This window comes from Perca fluviatilis, chromosome 7, assembly GCF_010015445.1.
Source record: "Perca fluviatilis chromosome 7, GENO_Pfluv_1.0, whole genome shotgun sequence".
NCBI lineage: Eukaryota > Metazoa > Chordata > Actinopteri > Perciformes > Percidae > Perca > Perca fluviatilis.
Genome location: NC_053118.1, coordinates 18144082 through 18163033, shown reverse-complemented (window position 1 = coordinate 18163033; position 18952 = coordinate 18144082). Strand labels below are relative to the sequence as shown.

The window sequence follows — 18952 nt, the reverse complement described above, 5'->3', positions numbered from 1 at the left end:
AGTGTATATATGTTGTGAAGAGAGTGTTTGGTGTGTAGAACAACAAAGTCACAACGGTAGTAGAAAGGGAAATTTATATATATAATTCTATTTTCTGAAATGATGAACAGCAGCTGGTTGTCAGTGACAATCAGGTGACAATGCGTTTTATTTTGAAAGTGTCGACCGGAAAGCCCATTCCTTGTTCATGCTGGCGAGCATGATCCTTGTGTGTTCTGGACAAGGGGGTGCATGGGTGAAACATGGCCGCCGTAGACCCATCGGAGTCTCCAACACGACAGAAATCCCCTGCGGAGGAGGTGGAAACATCTGGGGAGAAGACAGAGGCGGTGGAGTCCAGATGCAGCTTAAATCAGAAAGATGAAACAACACGTAATAAAACCGAGGAGAGCCCCGAAGATGAGAAGAGAGCCAGTATTTGTAACGATGGCGGGGGTATTGCCAGCCATTCTGAGGTTAGTCTCGAGTCCGGTGCTGGAGCCGAAAAAACGACAAGCAATTCACCGGAGGACTTAACATCGGCTGAAAAAATGGCCGAGGCTCGTGGCGGCGACCAGCGGGCTTTCGACTGGTCCGAAGCTGAAGACGACAACGAAGAGGCGAAAACACACAAGGAGGAAGATGATACGTGTGGTATGCTAACGTTTTTAAATGTATTTTACAGTTAGCCTTAGCCTCCAGGCTAACCTGAGATGTAGCTCTCACACCCGGTTCCAAACTGTGAACTCTGCTAAATGGTAATTACCATAACAAAATCCGCTAGCATCCTGCACTATATTTTGTGATCTGCACTTAAGATGGATAGCTTTGTTAGTTGCGTGCAGTTTGTTAGATCAACACTAGATAGGTTGTTTACTGTTTTTTTTTTCCCCTCTCTGTTTGCTAAGCTATTATGATGTGCTTTTCTCTTCCAGACCTCGATAATGTTACAGAGAGTGCTGGAGGGGTGCAGCAGGATACACATGTTGATGATAACATTACAGCTGATGCAGAGGAGATTCATGAGGAGGAAACGTCACATCCTGATGAGAAGAGCACAGAGAAGGGACTGGCTGAGGAGCCGGTGGGAGAAGTCTGTGGGATAGAGGAGGTTATTGAAGATGATGAAGAGGCAGACCGAGAAGAGGACACTAATTTGACAGCTAAGCCAAAAAAGTGCCGTTTGGTGTGCAAGGAGTGCGGGATAAAGTTCACCCGCCGCGAGACATTCAACCTTCACCGTCACTTTCATGCACATGAGGATGAGCTCACGCCTCTCACCTGTAAAGAGTGCGGCCTTACCTTTCAGCACCGCAGCAGCCTCATTAAACACAGAAATGAACATAAAGAGAAGGAGGAACAACTTGTTACTCCAAAAAAGGAGATGCAAACAAAGGAGGAGGGTCGTTTTAAATGTGCAGAATGTGAGAGAATATTCTCTGCTGTGGATGAGCTGAGGGACCACAACTGCTGCAACACAGTAGAAAAGCCTTACCACTGCCCCCTGTGCCGCCAAGAGTTCCAGTTTAAGGTGTCCGTCACTAAGCACATGATGATCCACTCCCATGAGAGCATCTTTAAATGCCAAGAGTGCAGTCAAACTTTCACAAACAGCATGGCCCTGCGCTACCACCAGCGATGTCACACCGCCCTGAAACCCTATGAATGCCCCGAGTGCGGTTTGGTTTTCAAACACTACTCCGTCATGGAGGACCACCGTCGCAAGCACGCTGGCAACACACGCTCTCACCTGTGCAACATCTGCGGTAAGACCTTCAAGTACAGCAGCCTCCTCCATCAGCATCAGTATCTGCACACAGGCCAGAAGCCCTTCCGCTGCCCTGAATGTGGTAAAAAATTTGCCTTTGCCCAGAACATGAAGGCACACTGCCGTCAGCATAGACTGCGCAAAACCAACTCCTCCGCTGAGCAGCCCAGCAAGCAGGCCCCTGCGTCCGTACAGGAGCCAGTTACAGGGCCGGGAAAAGAGAACACGCACCATATCGAGGAGTCGAAACGCACATTCAACTGCCCCCTTTGTCCCCAGACCTGCTTGGCACCAGCTAACCTGAGAGCCCACATGCTTGTTCACGAGGCGGAGTATGAGACGCTGGAGAGAACACCCAGACCCCCAAAGGAGAATAACAAGCACTGGGAAAAAGGACACACCTGTCCGCACTGCGCATGTGTTTATCGGGATGAATCCAGTTTAAATTTACATGTGATAAGTGTCCACAAGTCTGTAGCACAATATTTAAAAAAGGTGGCAACGCCACCTACAAATCAATTTACTCCATTAAGCAGTGATAATGTACAGGGGAAATTGAGAAGCGATGGCATAAGTATTAAGTCGTATAAGTGTTCTGAATGCGGAAAGACCTTCCGCCACCGCTCAGTGTTAGAGCTGCATATGCGCATACATTCTAAGGACAAGCCTTACCAGTGCAAAGTGTGTGGCAAGGGCTTTAGATTTGGTAGCTACTTACAGCAACATCTCATCATCCATACAGGCAAGAAGCCATACAAATGCCCTGACTGTGGGAAGGATTTTGCCTTCCTCCAGAACATGAAAACGCATCAAAGGCTGCATCAGGAAAAACCGTTCCGCTGCACCAGCTGCCGCAAAGGCTACAGCGACGAGACCCAACTGCAGCACCATATGTTATCGCACAATGGCGACAAACGTCATAAGTGTGACCAGTGCGATAAGAGCTTTGGATTGGCCTATCTGCTCCGTGATCACATGAACACGCACACAGGAGAGAGGCCGCATCGCTGTGATGAGTGTCACAAAACCTTTTCTTGGTTTAGCAGCCTGTTAGTGCACCAGAAGATCCATGCTCGCAAACGCCAGGGTTTCAGCCAGTACAATTCTTTCCCGATGGGTGCTAGGATGAGAGGCAGGGGCATCAGGGGGAGGAGAGGGGGGAGGCTCATGTGGGGCTTTTCTAAGCCATTCGGAGGCTCTGGGATGGTTAGCGCTCAGCCGTCTCCGTATCCAGTTTCTGTACTGAGAGATGCCGATGCGCACAGAAGGGCGGCCCAGCCACATTCGTCCGTGCTTGCGCCTCGCATGGATTTACAAGGTAGACTGCAGAAGGAGCCGTGGCTGTCTGAGCTACACCCTCAACCGGTGCAGTGGAAGGTGGACGGTGGAGAGGTAATGCCTGTCCCATCGTCACAGCAGCAACATGCTGCTCCACAGCAGACGCAGTTTGAGAGCCCACCACAGCCTGGCCCACAGCAGCACCATCAGAGAAGTCCAGGCTGGGCAGATAACCCTTTAATAGCTCAGTCAGTCCCCACTTCCGCTCCGAGTTCAGAGTCCTCACACATGAAAGAGAGCGCAGCTACTATTGTCAGCTCCCTCACGGCAGCTATGCCAATAAAATCCAGCCCGTCAATAGTAAGTGAGATGGAGCAGCACAGGCAGCCCAAGCCTGTTACTTGGAGTAGTACACCCACATCCACAGTGCTAGCTTCCACAAGCTCTTTGCGACATGATTTTTCTATTCCCTCATCTTACATAGATGGGGCAGCTCTGTGGAGTGTCAGACCTGCTTTACAAGCAAATTCACAGATCTCTCCAAATAAGCTCGGCCAAGAGCTTCAGCTGCCACGATGGGCAGGTGGCCTAGTGTCAATACAAAAGGAGCCATCCACACCTCCTAAAAAAGAGGACACTAGAATGTGGGACTTGAGTAATCCTCAAGTTATACCGTCAACTGTTAGCCAGCCAGAGAAGCCATGGAATGGCTGTGAGCTGCAACAGCAGTGGGTTTCAGGCTTAGCAGGTGCGTCCACCTCAACTCAAATAGACCAAAGCAGTGCTATGCCAATTTCAACTCCTGTTTCTCATGGGGTAGGTAGCACCTTGTGGGACATGCAAACACCACCAGGAATTCCAAAGACATTAAACGCCGAGAAATTAGTAAATACTCAAGATTTTCAGCTGCAGCAAAAGCAGGTGTCATCTGCCTGGGCCAGTGTACAGAGCCAGACAATGACACAGAAGGTTCCCATCTCCATCCAATACGAGCCTCATCGTTTTGGCCAGGCGTTGGGAACGCCAGTATGGGGCTTCCAAAGTAATCAAACGCTGCTCACTGGGCAACTCAAACCAGGTAATGGACAGGAGCTGCAGCAACAGCCAATGGTATCAGGCACTCAAATAATCATAAATCAGCCTTCTCCTTTTTTCTCACCTCCACTTGCTCCACTCCCTCCTCTTGCTTTGCCTGGGCCACACCCTCTTCACTCTGTCGCAGTTGGCACACTTTCAAGACATCCACACCCAAATATTTTTTTCACACCACAGGCAGTAATGAGCGAGAGGCCACACATACCACAGACCATGCCCCTACCTCAGCTTGCCCCACGGACAGAACCTCCCAAACTTGGACCCCGTTTGCCTTTCGCCCCAGAACGGCTTCTCCAGTGCATGATATGCGGGTGTTCACTTCCCCGGGAGCTTGATCTACAAATGCATTACTTGCAACATGCACAAGGAGAGATTTGACATTTCTACACTAGTAACAAGACTTGGTTATTTTTTTTTATAATTTTTACTCCGTGGAACCTCATTTATTTGAACCTCACTTGTGCAGTTTGACCAGTTGAGTGGATGGGCATTAGAAACAAAAAGATGAAAGTAAAAAACATTTTTTATTCTGCACACTATTATTAGACTGCACAGAGTGTTGTTTGTAATAGAGGGTGTATACACTAGCCATTAGTTTCACCGTTTTAAAAAAAAAAACTCATTCAAGTTATCTAAATACTTTACTGGTTCAAACACTTTCTGAGGGGTGCAGATTAATGAGGTTCTATGACATTTAGATATAGATAATATTAGTACTTTTATAGTTCTGTTCATATGTCCTGAACCATTTGAACTGTGTTTCTTCATGTACAGTATACTGTGTGCCTTTTATGAGTACAGTCTGCATGTCTGCTGTCTTGGTATTTTAGGCCTAGTTGTGCTTAAGGTAGACTCAACCATGTGACCTCACTCCAAAAACACAGAGCAACTCTTTCCAAGATACTGTAAAGAAATGTAAGTTTTTGCTTTTGAGGAGAAGAGGACGGGGTTTATGTGTTAGAACATACAACGAACAGCTTACTACATAAATGATGACCCTGTTAGGAAACACTCAAATCCACAGGGTTATTGGCTTGGTCCAAATATTTCACAAGTAAAGTTCTCATCATAGTAATTTGGTCAAAGTGAAAGTATCTGTAAACAAAATGTGACAGTTAGGCTTACATGTAAAGTTCATTTCACAGAGTTTTCTGTAAATTTAACTATTGAGTGATCATTGGGAACAGGGAGAAACTAGCATAATTACACAATTGTCAAATAGTGAGTTTTGTAATAAATTAAACTTGGATTTATGTGAAGTTTTGTCAATATGTATTACAATGGCAATACAAACGTGAAACTGATGTTATAAAATGTTTTGGTCTAGTCAAATTCAGCTAATTTCTGGCAATGTGTCATGACTGATATATATTTTATAATTAGATTATTAACTGATTCTGGGTGGCAGTACTTAGCACCTACTGGAAACTGATGAGTACCATGTAATGTGTATCTCTTACCAGAATGACTATTTCAGATTGGAATGTACCCATATTTGTAAAATGAAATCCACGTTTGAGTACAATGCAATGTTTTTTTTTTTGTGAATACTGAATGATTTCATTCCATAACTGTAGATGTAGACAAGTACAGAATCCCATCTCCTCTGTTATGATAATGGGCGTTTAAAGAGGTTTGGTGGCCCAATAAGTGACTGAAAATCTTCATTACTACTGTAAAATAAACACACAGCCCATTTGTACAAAAAAGAACCGTCCCTGTGCGTCCGTTTCAAAAAAACATGTGCCCTTCTACCTCTATCCACTGTTTTAGCATGGAAAGAAATAGAATTTTCCCATGATGTCTACATATTGGATTAAATAAAACTTGCCTTTGATTGCAATGTTGTAATGTGCAATACTTGTTAGGTAAACCTAATTCACGGTTCAACATCTGTATAAAAGAGGACTCAAAAAGAAAAAGCAAACAAAAGGATTAAATCCTGGTTTGGAAAGTTGTCATATTCTGAAGGATACATGTTTTCCCCTATACATTTGGTTTGTGAAGGAAATGGAGTAAAATAGGAGTGACATGACGGGTATCAAGTATGAAAAAGGTTTGGGTAGTTTTTGAATTTGTGGAACATTTAAAGTACAGTAAAGTATGCATCAAGATCGATGAAGGAAATTCATCAAAAATTTTGATTAAAAATTCTGCATTTTCTCTATGAAATTTTGCCTGCCTGGAGGAAGAACAAATGCTCTGCAAAGAGGCACTTGAATCAATCCGATAAATTGGGACTGGAATCCCTCTTACAAATTCCTACTTATTCATTACATTACTACAAAATGTATAAAATACTTTACAATATTATTTTAGTGTATTTCACTCTAGTAGTACATTATATTGTTCCTCATTGTTAGAAACATTAAAGCCCAATTTTCGTTTCTGTATTTTATTTTCACAACCTGGACTGCCTGGAACCTTGTGAGAATTTCTTTGTCTCGGGAAATAATTTATATGAATAATTTATATTTTTTGCATAATATATTAATTTATATTTATATAATTAAAATGATTTATATTATTATGATGTGTTGGTGGGGTCAGTAGGGACAAAAGAATGACCTGGAAATTAGTGGAATAATATATATATATATATATATTTATTCATAATTATTAACTTTACATGGAGCCCCATTAGATGCTGCTCAGCCTGTTTAATCCTACCAGTAACTAACAATCATTGAGAATCATATTTTATATTCAGATTTTAGTTAGTGGATTCAGATCAGATTCACTGCAGGTCACGTCTTGCTTGAAGGCAGGAAACAAAACAGAAGAATCCGCTTCCGCCGAAGGACATCCATGCGATCATTCCGTGTGCTAACTTTAGCTGTGCTAGTCGTTATTACTCACATTGCTAATACATTACAATATGCTGCCATGTTATGTGGTAAGAGACTAGTTTAGCATACCATTTTTTTCATTTCCTTTTCATCCCGGCTTTGCACCGAGGGACTGCTGATAAGAAAAAAACTAATTTAAAACAACTGTGTCGCTGTTAAGCTCACGAGCACTAGCTAGAGTAAAGCTTGCACCATCAAGCAGAGACACTCCAAGATGGACGGAGCTGCTGCCGCGGCGACCAGTGAGGACGGAGCTGAAAGCAAACCCCGCAATGAAGACCCAGCATCTGAAAACAACGTCTGTCCATCGGCTGAGGACACCGCTGACCGTAAGTATCTGGTAGCAGTCACTTAGCTAAACGTAACATTGTTGGTACTGTCAATACAACAACAGCATTATTCAGGCGTGGTGACCTCCTGCACCAACCTAAGCGCAGGGACATGACAATATAGTACTTTGCAAAATAACTGAATTTTTGCGGCAAATGCAAAACGCTAACAATATAGCATAATTAAAGTTGCATTAACTTGCACTGTTGCATATTCACCCCTAGCCTTTTGGCTATTTCATGTTCGCTCAGTGCTGTTTATTGAACAAACATCAACAGGCCTAACGTTAGACCAAGCTGATACTCAACCATGGTAATGGTTTGAAATGTGTTGGCAGTAACTTACATATATCGGATTCTATTGAGCATAATGTAAGAAATACATTACAAGCAGTATAGCCTACATGTAGTTATATAAAAAAAATGCTTTTACTGTAGTCCTATTGAACAATATGTATAGGCCAAGCTGAGAAACAATAAAAATAATAAGCTGACCTGCAATTATTAGTATTTTATAAGCCACAAACCATTGAGCAAATTGGATATTGTCCTCTTTTTTTGAAATATTATTAGTTCAAGCACAGTGCTGTTCTCTATTACAGAGCTAAAATGAACGCACAGATCATACAGAAGCACTGCATCGTGAGACTTTATTGTACATTTATACATTGAGTAACATTTCTACAGGATTTAGGCTCTACTTTAGACTTACTCATCCTATGCTTTCCCATGGTATTTGTTGCATCAATATTCACCAGTCAGCAAACAACCAAACAAGCTTTACGTTGAATTTCAGATCCATGTGTGTTTAGCTTCATTAGCTACCCAGAACGACAGCATTCCTGATCCAGACTGTGACACTAACTGGCAGAAGATTTTTTTTTCTTCGATAATTTAGCTCATACTGTATTCAGACAGTTGTTGTGTATGCAAAAGTATCATACGATAAAACATAAGAACGCTACATCTTCTTTAGATGACATTTTGAATGGTAATGAATAGTACAAATGGTTTCAAATAGGGATGCAGCAGTTAACCGATTTCACTATTAACCGCGATTTAAAAATTGTGAAGGCTCCTCTACACAGAGCGTTAACTGACTGCAAGTTAAGTTTAACAGTGTGTGGAGTTTTTATTTAACCTCCTTGATGACCTAAACGCTGGGTACGATCACTGCGAGTATTGACTGCTCTCCGTGGTGGGATAAGTTACTGCTGCAATTTTTTAATGTTGCATAAACTTAGCAAACACCAGGAAAACACAGAGCAGAGCCAGTCCTCGACCTCAGGACAGCTGCAACAGGGAATTCAATCCAAGTTGGTAAGCTTGCTAGCGACTTTGTTTATTAACGTTGTTGTTAAGTATTTGTTAGCTTGTTAACGTTACCAGTTAGCTAACGTCAGCCTGTTTTAATTTTAAAGTTACAGTAAACAGCTAACGAGTTAGGAGCCGGTGTCACTACCCGATGTGAGACGAGTACAGATGTGAGTTGCGCAATGCCTGCACGATAAATCGTTATAAAATCGCGATCTCGATTCACCCTGTTCATGATTTAATTTTTGACTTTGATTTAAAAAATAAATAAATAATAAATTAATTTATTTGGGGGGTGTTTTGGGCCTTTATTTTGGTAGGACAGTTCTCACAAAGTTCAGGGCTTCACCCTCAGCCAATGACAAAGCGCCTTTTAGACACGTGTTTCACTCGTCAGTTCAGGGCTTCACCCTCAGCCAATGACAAATGGGTTTTGTGAACCGTGCCACCCGTAGTGTTCATGTAATTTCATACATTCGCAGGGAAATGAAACACATCAAACAATCGTACCAACAAAATCTATATTCGTTGCATCCCTAGTTTCAAATAAACTCCATAGCCAGTAACAGTGTTTGACTATTAAACATGCTTTAATAGGATATGATGAATAATGATAACTAAAGCATATGTGTGTTCTTTGTAAGAACTTGACAAGGCTGTATAACTCATGGCAGGCCAACAACATTCGATTTGTATTGCGATTCTAGAAGTATTGCGATATTCATTTCCCTCTTTAATAAAAACAAAAGTTGAATAATCCACTTATAGAGACAATATATCATGAGACATTTCTAAAAACTAACTGTTTTCTGAAAAGAATGCACATCACGTCAGTCAAGAAGTACGTAACATGTATTTTCGGCTTTCGGTCTGTTTTGTATGATGTAGTCGCCGTCGGCGGTACTGTATAAACAGAAAATATTTAGGTGAATCATTGGTTAAAAAAAAAAACTTCTGTGGAAAAGAATCAATTTTAAAAAACGTTCATCGCACATTCAAATCACGATACATAACGATTTTAGATTTATTTTTTTTCCCACCCCTGCAAAACAGTCTTGATTGTTGTCACTGACATACTTAATGATGGAACCAGGTGGAGGGAGTTTGTTTTCCCTTGGCATGGCGAAGCCAGGGGAAAAAAAGCATTTACTGTGTTTGAAAAGAAAAACAACAAGGAATTTTGTGGCATCAATTTTCTTCTATTGTCACTACTTTAACTGATTGCACTCCAAGCATATTGTGTACTTAACTTTCTGTGTCAAAAACTTGACTGCCAAGAGCCACTTGAAGGCAGCATCAGCATATCTTGACTTGTGCGTCCTCTACTGGCTGTTTAAACCAGATGTTTCCCCTATCAAACTTTACAGTTCAGTGCAACTTCAGTATTGACTAAGGCTGCACGATTAATCAAATTGCAATCGCGATGTCACTCTGCGATTACATAACTGCAAAAATTGTGCGATTTAAGTAAACAATAAGGTGTGCTGTGTGCGTGACACTTTGTGTCCACTGCAGTCTTAACTAGGGGTGTCACGATTCTCCAAACCCTCGATTCAATAAAACATTTTTAAAAGCACAGGTTGCTATGCCATTTTTAGACTAGACTTTTATGCAATATAATATCTGACCTTTGTTCGCAATGTACAACATTGTCAAATTTAAAACATTTAACAACATAACAATAACTTAAAATAATTATATCTTCAGTCAATTGGAAACTTGACAATTGACCCTTCACTAAGCCCCGCCCTCCTTAGTTACTCTTGCTACTCCTGACAAGCTTTCGTGCCTTGCACGTCTATTACAGTATGTATGCACCGGTGTCAGACATTCCCAAGGAGATTATTAGTATTTTTTGGCGAACAGGTGAAATATCTGAGAGAGCAAGACAAAGGGGACTGCAGTATGCATTCGAGGGATATATCCACGGCATAATATGCAACCCATTAGCGAATAATGTCATCAAAATGTAAGCTAAAGCCTATAGGTCATGCCATAATGTGAGCTGCCTCATACGCTGACCATTCAAATGGGAAACGCACAAACTGAGGAACAGCTATGTTCATGCACAGCAGGTTAAGTGAAATTTGAAAATAATCTAATAATTATAAATCAAACAGTTTATCCGTAAGTCTTGTGGAATAAACACAAGACATTAGCCTGAGCACTTTGCAATGATAACATTCTCCTGCTTATATTTTTATCGATTAACAAAATGCTGAAATATATTTTAAAGTATGCCAGTGAGCCTCCGTCTTGCCTTTAATCATTTTAAGGATAATTCCGGACCTTTATAACAGATGTGTACCCACTCGATCGCTAGGTTTAGGCAATGGTTATGGTTAGGTGCATTGAAGACGACGGTCGCAGCGCTGCCTTGAAGGCTTGGTTGGGGGCTTAAAGCACCATTGAGCCAGCACAGCGGTCTTAGCAGCTGAGAAGACAGATGGCAGAGAGGGTGACTCAGCAGTCCGCTGACATGTTGCTCTCTCTAATATAACCAATATAAGCTGCTCTGTTTAGGCTACAAAATGTGCACGTGTGTTTTTTTCGTGTGGATTAAGCTGTAAACCGAAGGCAACCCCACTAGCTGCTAGGCTAATGTGCAATGGTAAACACACAGAATATGGTACATGCACATAGCAGAGCTTGCAAACTGACTTTTTTGTCAAACGCGAACATTGTCAACATAACTCACTGGAAATCCAAAATACTTCCACACTGGCGACTTCAGTGAAAAAGGAGGGGGTTCAAGTTCTGTCGATGCGTCTCCTGCATCTGCAGTTGCCATGCTAACTTTTGACTGGCTGTAGCTAAGTTAGAGGAGGTTGACTTGCAGTTGCACTTCAACACGTGTGTTTTTTCCGCTTGATAAGCCGACCGACATGACATGGGGGTGTGGCAGCATCGACGATTCCATTTTTTTTTTTCTCGAAATTCGTGTTGTGACCTAAATTGTGACTTAATTTCGGTGACACCCTTAATCTTGACGTTGTTATACCCTTCACTTTACCGACAGTAGTAACAACAGATGAAGCCACCGTGTTTTAAGAAGGTTGTTGTTTACTGTAAACTCACTTTACATCGTCTTTGCTATCTCCTTTCCTCTCGCTTTCCCTCACACAGCTGCTACGCTAACTCCGACACCGCTCAAGGTTGCTCTCCTTGCTTCACCAATCGGGCACTGACGTCACTCACTCGCCTGCCGTTCTCGCTCTCACTAATGCGTGATTTATGGTTCTGTGTTGAATCTGCCCTCTGAATTATGCTACCCCATGGAGCGTGCCACTTGTCCGCAAAAGATGTGATGAGTCTGTTTAAGCAGTAGCGTGTGTGTCGTGTATGGTCACTTGAGTGTCAGAAGTGTAGAGGGTTTCAGAGCATGCTGACAACTAGGAGTGCAACGGGTCACAAAACTCGCAGTTTGGATCACGGTTTTGAGTCACAGATCGGATCAATTTTCGGATCAGCACAAAAAAGGGGGGAATTTAAATGATTTTATTAAAAATGTAATAACTTTTAACAATAATAACTTCTACACACTTTTACCCCGTTTAGCTATCAGAATTTAACCGTGTTTAATCCAGCTACTAGCTAACGGTAGGCTAACATCAACGTTAACCTGCTGCCAAGTGTAACTTTAGTGTTGGTCTTGCTTTGCCAGACCATCCGCACGCTGCAGAGCAGAGGAGGGTCTGTCCACACAGCATTCCGGGATGGGAGAAAAACGTGCATTGGTTTATTGGCATTTCTTTAAACCAATCGAGGAGCAGTTAACCAGAGTCCTCATAAATCCACCGGAGTTTATAATTCCAACACAAAGAAACTTTCTAATCCTAACTTTGAACCAGCAAGTTGTGTTGAAGCTCCTCTTTTTTTTCCACTTGTGGAGAGCTACGTGACACATGAAACTATATCGATGAGGACCGGTGGTTTAAATCGACCGTCCTACACACAGACTATATATGAGGACACACAGCTGACAACCTGCAGGTGGAGGCGGTGGAGATGGGCTCGGACATACACGCCACGGGCCACTGTGGACTTGTGTCGTTCCCAAAAGCGGTTTCGGCAAAGTGGCTGCATGTGTCCACCACAATGCCCAAAACATCAACACCGGTACAAGCCTACAACTGTTGCAGACATGGAGTGCGCAAAGTGTTTCAGAGCCTCCCAGATGGGTGAACTGAGACCCTGTTTCCTGCTTGTCGGTCAACATTTAATTTAATTGTGCATTCTTTTGGAAGGCTGGCTGCCAAAAATCGCCACATACTAGCTAATTAATTAGCCTGAGGCAAACGCTAGCTATCGGTTAACAGAAGGTAGTGGCTGGCGTCTGGTGTGTGCGCCAGTGTTTTTGTGTGTCGGCCCGCCCCTGCAAAGCTCCAACGTGCAGACAGCAACAAAAGAAAGTAGCCGCAGCTTCACCAAAAGACTCTGAAAAACAGAACTATTTTGATACAAACATTTACTCGCCATGTGGCAGATAGCCCTCTGAGATTTGCTCACCAAACTGGAAATGTACCCGCATTTGGCGACTGGCGAGTATTACGGACCCTGAAGTAGTTATTATATTTCACCCATTTTGAATGTCATCGTTTATAAGGAAATACAAAATGTAATAAAAAGATTTAATTTTGTAAAATACTAAGTTATTTATGTTTGTATATGTATTTATTTATATGCTCGTTTAATTTGTATGTTCAAGTTTAAAAAAAATACACATTTCAAAATTTTAGTAGCCTATTTTGTGAATTTTCCTCGATAATCAAGTAAACTCATGATACCATTTATATCTTAATCGCAATATGACTTTTTCTCCAAATCACGCAGCCATAGCGTTGACCAGCTTTTAATTCTTTGAGTCAATGGTTAAAATGGCGTAAATTTGCATATATCCGATACGTAATTCTGTACCCTTTATAAATAGGGCTGGTGTGTGCTATTAGATTTGATTGTGAATATATTGCAATATGGTGCTTTGGTAAATGCAACGCTTTCTGCAGAAAACTTATCAAATAACTGAATGATTGAACTTCACAGAGGTCATTTAGCTTAAGCACTGTATGTATTACCCCTTCTGTAATAATAATAATAATAATAATAATAATAATAATAACCACCACCAAATTTTTATCATTTCATTTGAAAAATCTCTTTGTAATTTTACTGTAAACTCTACCCACCTTTTAAAATAAAGATATGATTTGCACCTGTTTTTGTGATTTTTCTTTTCTTTTTTTTTCCTGTCTTTCTTTCTCTGGAAACAGGAGTGGCTTTGACCTCCTATTTTCCTCTTTCTATTTTTAGGGGTTGGGGTTTTCTGCTGTCGGGATTGTGGAGAAGTCTTCAGAGAGGAGGCAGCATACTTGGAGCATCGGCATCAGCATCCGCAAGAAAGCGTGTATTTAGACAACCAGTTAGATGGTTTAAATGATGCAGAAAAGGACAATGCAACAGCTAATTTCTGTAATTTATGTTCACTATCATTTGTTGAACCAAGTGAGTTCCACTCGCATATGGAGAAGAGCCATGGTCAAACCTCCCAAAAGGAGTCTAGTATTCAAATACCTTCTGGGATAACAAAGCAACACACCTATGAATGTCCAGACTGTGGGAAATGTTACTGTGTGATTGGACACTTTCTCAACCATCAGCGCTCACACAGACAAGCCTCAAAGTCTCTTTTTCATGACCTTGAACATTTGAAAAAGAAGTCGTTTCAGTGCGAGTCTTGTGGCCGCAATTATTCCCGCGCTTCAGCTCTCGATGCACACCGTCGTTGTCATGAGGAAAATTTAGTAAAGTCACAAAACAGGAGTTCAGGAAATGCATTTCACACGGAGGAGCCAACAGTTGAAGCCAAGCCCAGTAAAAACCAGACAGATGATACTCCTGAAAAATCTTTTAAGTGTTCATGTGGTAAAGCTTTTACTGCTCTGATGCGCCTTAAAACACATCAACGATTTAGCCGCAACAGTCAATGCTCTCCAGAAGAAATGAAAGAAAAACCAAAGAAAAGCTGCAGTGAGTTTTACTGTAGTGAGTGTAAAAAGGCTTTCAATAGCCATATTGCCCTCTTCAACCATCAGCGATGGCATGCTAATCATTCAAATGATTCTGCAAAAAGGTTCCCATGTGAGGAATGTGGAAAAGTATTTATGACTCTAACCTTTTACTACAGGCATCAGCGCACGGCGCACAGTGATGAGACCCCAGCAAAGTCCTTTCTTCATCAAGTGTGTCAGCTACAGAAGAAGGCATTTGAATGTAAAGATTGTGGGCTAAAGTTTTCCAGGGCTTCAGCACTTCACTCCCATCAGCTTCATCACACGGATGTTTTTAGAGAAACAGAGAAGGAGACTCAGATGCGTACCTCTCTGCTACCTCAACAGGAAACTTTGGAAAGCGAAAGAAAAGAGACTGAGCAGGAAGCAGCGGTCTCAGAGAATGTGCTTCCTTCCAGTGTGGCTGAAGAAGACTTGCATGTAAATGAGACTGATGAAGACGGGGACAGTTATGAACCTGGGGACTTTAATGTACAGGTGATCAGTGCAAGTGAATCTGAGGACGAGCCCGTCCAAGACCAGAATCCTGATCTTGAACTGCTGTGTGAATCGGATCAGGAAGTAAGAGATGACGGCGATGCCGGAGTTTCACCCAGTAGCCCGGTTTCAAAACCAGAGATGGATTTGAAAATTGTAGAAATTGACTTTGAGCAAACTGACGAGCAGTGTGCACTGGTAGCGAGAGAAGTGGAGAATAAAACGACAGAGGAAAGATTTGATTGTCCAGAGTGTTACCGTTGGTTTTCTAGTGCTTCATCACTGCGCGTTCACAGAATGTGGCATGGCGTTCGTAAGAGAAGACAGCAGAGTCAAGGTCAGTCAGTGGCACTTCTTACATGTGACACATGTGGCCATGAAGCAAGTAGCTATGCAGCACACTGCAGTCACATTCATCAACACAAGAAGCAAAACACAAGTGCTGATGATGAGGCAGAGGGATTAGAGAAGAAAAATCTGGCATGCAATGAGTGTGGTAAATGCTTCTCCCGTTTGTCTGCTTTAGTCTCTCATCAGCTGCATCATCCCAAAAGAAAACAATATCAATGTCCAGATTGCATGATGTCTTATTTGCATGCAGCAAGCCTGTTTAATCATATGAAAAACTGCTCCGCACAAAAGAAGGAGAACATTTCAGTCACTAAGAAAGAATACAATCCAAACAAAACCCTTCTCGGCCCAAAGATTTATCATTGTGAACAATGCGGGAAGGGTTTTTGGTCTCTAGGAGCTTACTCCCACCACAAGCAAAGTCAGACTCTGTGTACAGATTTGAGGCTAAGAAAAGGTGTTACAGGATCTTTGCACTCCGTTAATGGACATCCACGCTCCAAGGTTGCATGTCCAGTGTGCGGTAGAAAGTTCCGTCACAAGCGCATTATGGCATTGCACATGCGAAAACATGAAAATGGAAATCACAAATGTGAACTCTGCAACAGGTCGTTCCGTCTTTTCTCCAGCCTTCTGAGACACCAGGTTGTGCATAATGACCAGTTACTCCCACCGCCCATTAAGTCTTTTCAGCATCAGGTAGAACAGTTGAAAAAGAACACCTACAGCTGTCCTGACTGCGGGAAGCTGTTTTCCCGGGCCAAAGCACTTCAGTTTCACATGAAAAGCCACGGGTACGAGACTGGGCACTCGCCATCATCGCCAAGATCTCCTGTCACGCTGGAGGATCGGCAGTGTGCAACATGCCTTGCACATTTCAACAACAAGGCCTCTTTGAGGGCTCATCAAAAACTTTGCATTAAAAGAGAAAATCAAGTAGTTGATTTTAAAACGGAACCGTCAGAAAACTATGATATTCTAACACTGCACAAGGATAGTTTGGAGGTCACACGGGAAAGCTCTGAGCAAATCACGGTACATACTGGAGTAAAGAATGAAATGGACAGTGGGGAACTAAAGATGGAAATTCAAACAGATGAAGGCAACTTAGAAAACCCAAGTACAACCAATTTGAAATACAAATGCAAAAAGTGTGACCGAAGCTTTTCAGTAGTTGGGGCTTTGAATTTCCATAAAAGAATTCATGCTGACGGTTACAAATCTGTACCAAAAGCAAAACTGGCCATGTCTGTAATGCTTAAAAAAACTAAACCGGAAGATCCAAGCAAAGGACAATTTCACTGCTTAGAATGCGGGAGGCGATTTATGTCCAACTCGGCTCTCGGCTCCCACAAAAGATGGCACAAAGAAAAGAAATTTTCACGGTGCTTGCTAAAAGATGATGATTTGAAATCTGCGAGCCACAAGACAGAGGGCGGACCTTTTCAGTGCCACAAATGTGGCAAACAGTTTTTTAACCATTGTGTTCTCCAGCGCCACCAGATGTTTAATCCTCAGTGTCGAACCAAAACTGAGCCAGAGCCTGATTCACTCAAAAGTGTCGAAAGCAACAGGACACTGGAAAATTCCGAGTTTTCATGTCCAGAATGTAACAAAACGTTTGAGCAAGGTTCACTTCTAGCTGCCCACTATGACGGTGAGCACAGTAACAACACTGTTGAAGCTGCAGAACATCAAGGAGATGGGCTCGCCTTGGTTGACCAAGTCCCAGAACAAGTTGATGTCAACTTGAATGGGAGTGAGTCCATGTCAACCACACTGAAGCCAAAGGCTCACCAGTGTCCCCTTTGTTCTATGACCTTTGCTAAAGCACGAGGTCTGCGAGCCCACAAATGGCAAGCCCACTCGAAGAGGACAAAACGTAAAAATAAGATTCTTTTGAGGTTAAAAATGGAGTCCATTGCCTCAAGCAGTGCAGTCAACCAGACCGAAGACAACACTACAGTGACGGTGAAAAATAGCCCTGTTGGCAGAGGAAAGAAGAAAATCCGATCAGACCCTCCACTTGTGAAATTTGTCTTGTGCCTTGAGTGTGGGAAGCAGTGCAGTTCTACGCGCGCCCTCCTTGACCATAAGAAAGTGTGTGTGGAGATCAAGCACGAGTCTAAACAGGAGATCCAAACTCCTGCAACCGCGGCTGAGGTTTCCCCCCCTCTTAGCCGTCTGTCAGAGCATACAGCCAAATGCCTCTTCAAGTGTGATAAGTGTGGGAAAGCTTTCCAAACGGAGGAACAATTGGGAACCCATAAGACCAAGGCGAAGAGCCGGCCTTACTGCTGCGCTCTGTGCTGCCACGGCTTTTGGACTGAGAATCAGCTGCAACAACACCTCACCTGGCACGATGAAGTCCGCTGTCGTCTCCCCAACGAAGTTCGCTATAGGCTCAGCGCTGCTATGCCCTCAAAGCCTCTCAAACCTAATATCCTCTCTGCTGACATGAGAGGGACGTCCTTTCCATCCTGTACACTTAACCCAGACAGCCAGTCACAAAGTAGCCATAAGTGCCAACATTGTGGCAAAGCCTTTCTTTCACCAACTGCATTACAAAAACACGAAACTCAGCACTGCAACAATGACTCGTATCATTGCTCTATTTGCCCCAGGACCTTTAGTGAAATACAGGACCTTATTGATCATCACCAGGAATGTATCGGTGATTACAAAAGGCACAGTGATGCCCCCGCTGCGGTCTCATCAGGAGATACTAATGGCCTTACTTGCCTTGAATGTGGAACTACTTTTTGTCAAGAAACCGATTTGCACCAGCACTATATTGAACATGCCAGTAGAGTGTATTAGACAAGCTGAAAAGGACTGAAGTGAAGACACTGTAGATTGTTGATTTTTGTTTCTTTTGGAAGTTGCCGAACAACTTAAAGCTACATAATTCCTTAGAAATGTGTTTAGGCTAAGTAGAAACATGCTTTCCCTAGTTGTCTCTATATTATTTGAGATTCTTTATATTTAAAACACTGTTTTCCTAATCTCAGGCTTTCCTTTACACTGGATTAGTATATGTACACATGTTTAGGAACAACCCCTTTTTATAAACTTATGTTAAGATGTCAAATATATAGTTTTGATCCAGTTTTGAATTTTTGAGAAAAAAAAAAAAACTGACCTGTCGTTGAAACTTGTTAATCTCTGTGGCTCTTACTGGCTGAAGTTTGGTAGTTCATATCTAGACATATCAAAAAAGATTTAGAAACCTGCATGCAGGTTTATGCATACACATGAAAATTGAAAAGTGCAATTGACACTACTTATATATGAGTTAATGAAGACATTGAAATAATCCTGCTAATGTATACCGTTTTTGCTTTTGTCATTTTGAATACCTGAGGTTTAGCAGAGAGAAGATAATATATATGAAATTCTAATATATATGAAATTCAACAATGTGCACTGTTTATGTGAATTGGT

The 18952-nt window shown here is 42.2% G+C and overlaps 2 protein-coding genes across 2 annotated transcripts; both read left to right on the top strand.

Annotated features, from left to right (window-relative positions):
* Window positions 1-193: 193 nt before the first annotated feature.
* On the top strand, window positions 194-5963 carry zgc:66448 (uncharacterized protein LOC327401 homolog). Its single transcript, XM_039806564.1, has 2 exons — window positions 194-633; window positions 915-5963. The coding sequence occupies exons 1-2, from the start codon at window positions 243-245 to the stop codon at window positions 4496-4498; spliced, it is 3975 nt and encodes a 1324-aa protein (XP_039662498.1). The 5' UTR covers window positions 194-242; the 3' UTR covers window positions 4499-5963.
* Window positions 5964-6872: 909 nt separating this feature from the next.
* si:ch211-261d7.6 (zinc finger protein 208) lies at window positions 6873-18675 on the top strand. The gene is made up of 2 exons (XM_039806015.1): window positions 6873-7298; window positions 13923-18675. Exons 1-2 carry the CDS (start codon window positions 7184-7186, stop codon window positions 18326-18328), a joined length of 4521 nt encoding a protein of 1506 aa, XP_039661949.1. The 5' UTR covers window positions 6873-7183; the 3' UTR covers window positions 18329-18675.
* The last annotated feature ends 277 nt before the right edge of the window (window positions 18676-18952 follow it).

Bases quoted from the DNA above. Each gene is read 5' to 3' on its own strand.
- zgc:66448 (XM_039806564.1), top strand. From the start codon at position 243: ATGGCCGCCGTAGACCCATCGGAGTCTCCAACACGACAGAAATCCCCT. The intron at 634-914 runs GTATGCTAACGT...TTTCTCTTCCAG, and splicing joins GGAGGAAGATGATACGTGTG to ACCTCGATAATGTTACAGAG.
- si:ch211-261d7.6 (XM_039806015.1), top strand. From the start codon at position 7,184: ATGGACGGAGCTGCTGCCGCGGCGACCAGTGAGGACGGAGCTGAAAGC. The intron at 7,299-13,922 runs GTAAGTATCTGG...TTCTATTTTTAG, and splicing joins GGCTGAGGACACCGCTGACC to GGGTTGGGGTTTTCTGCTGT.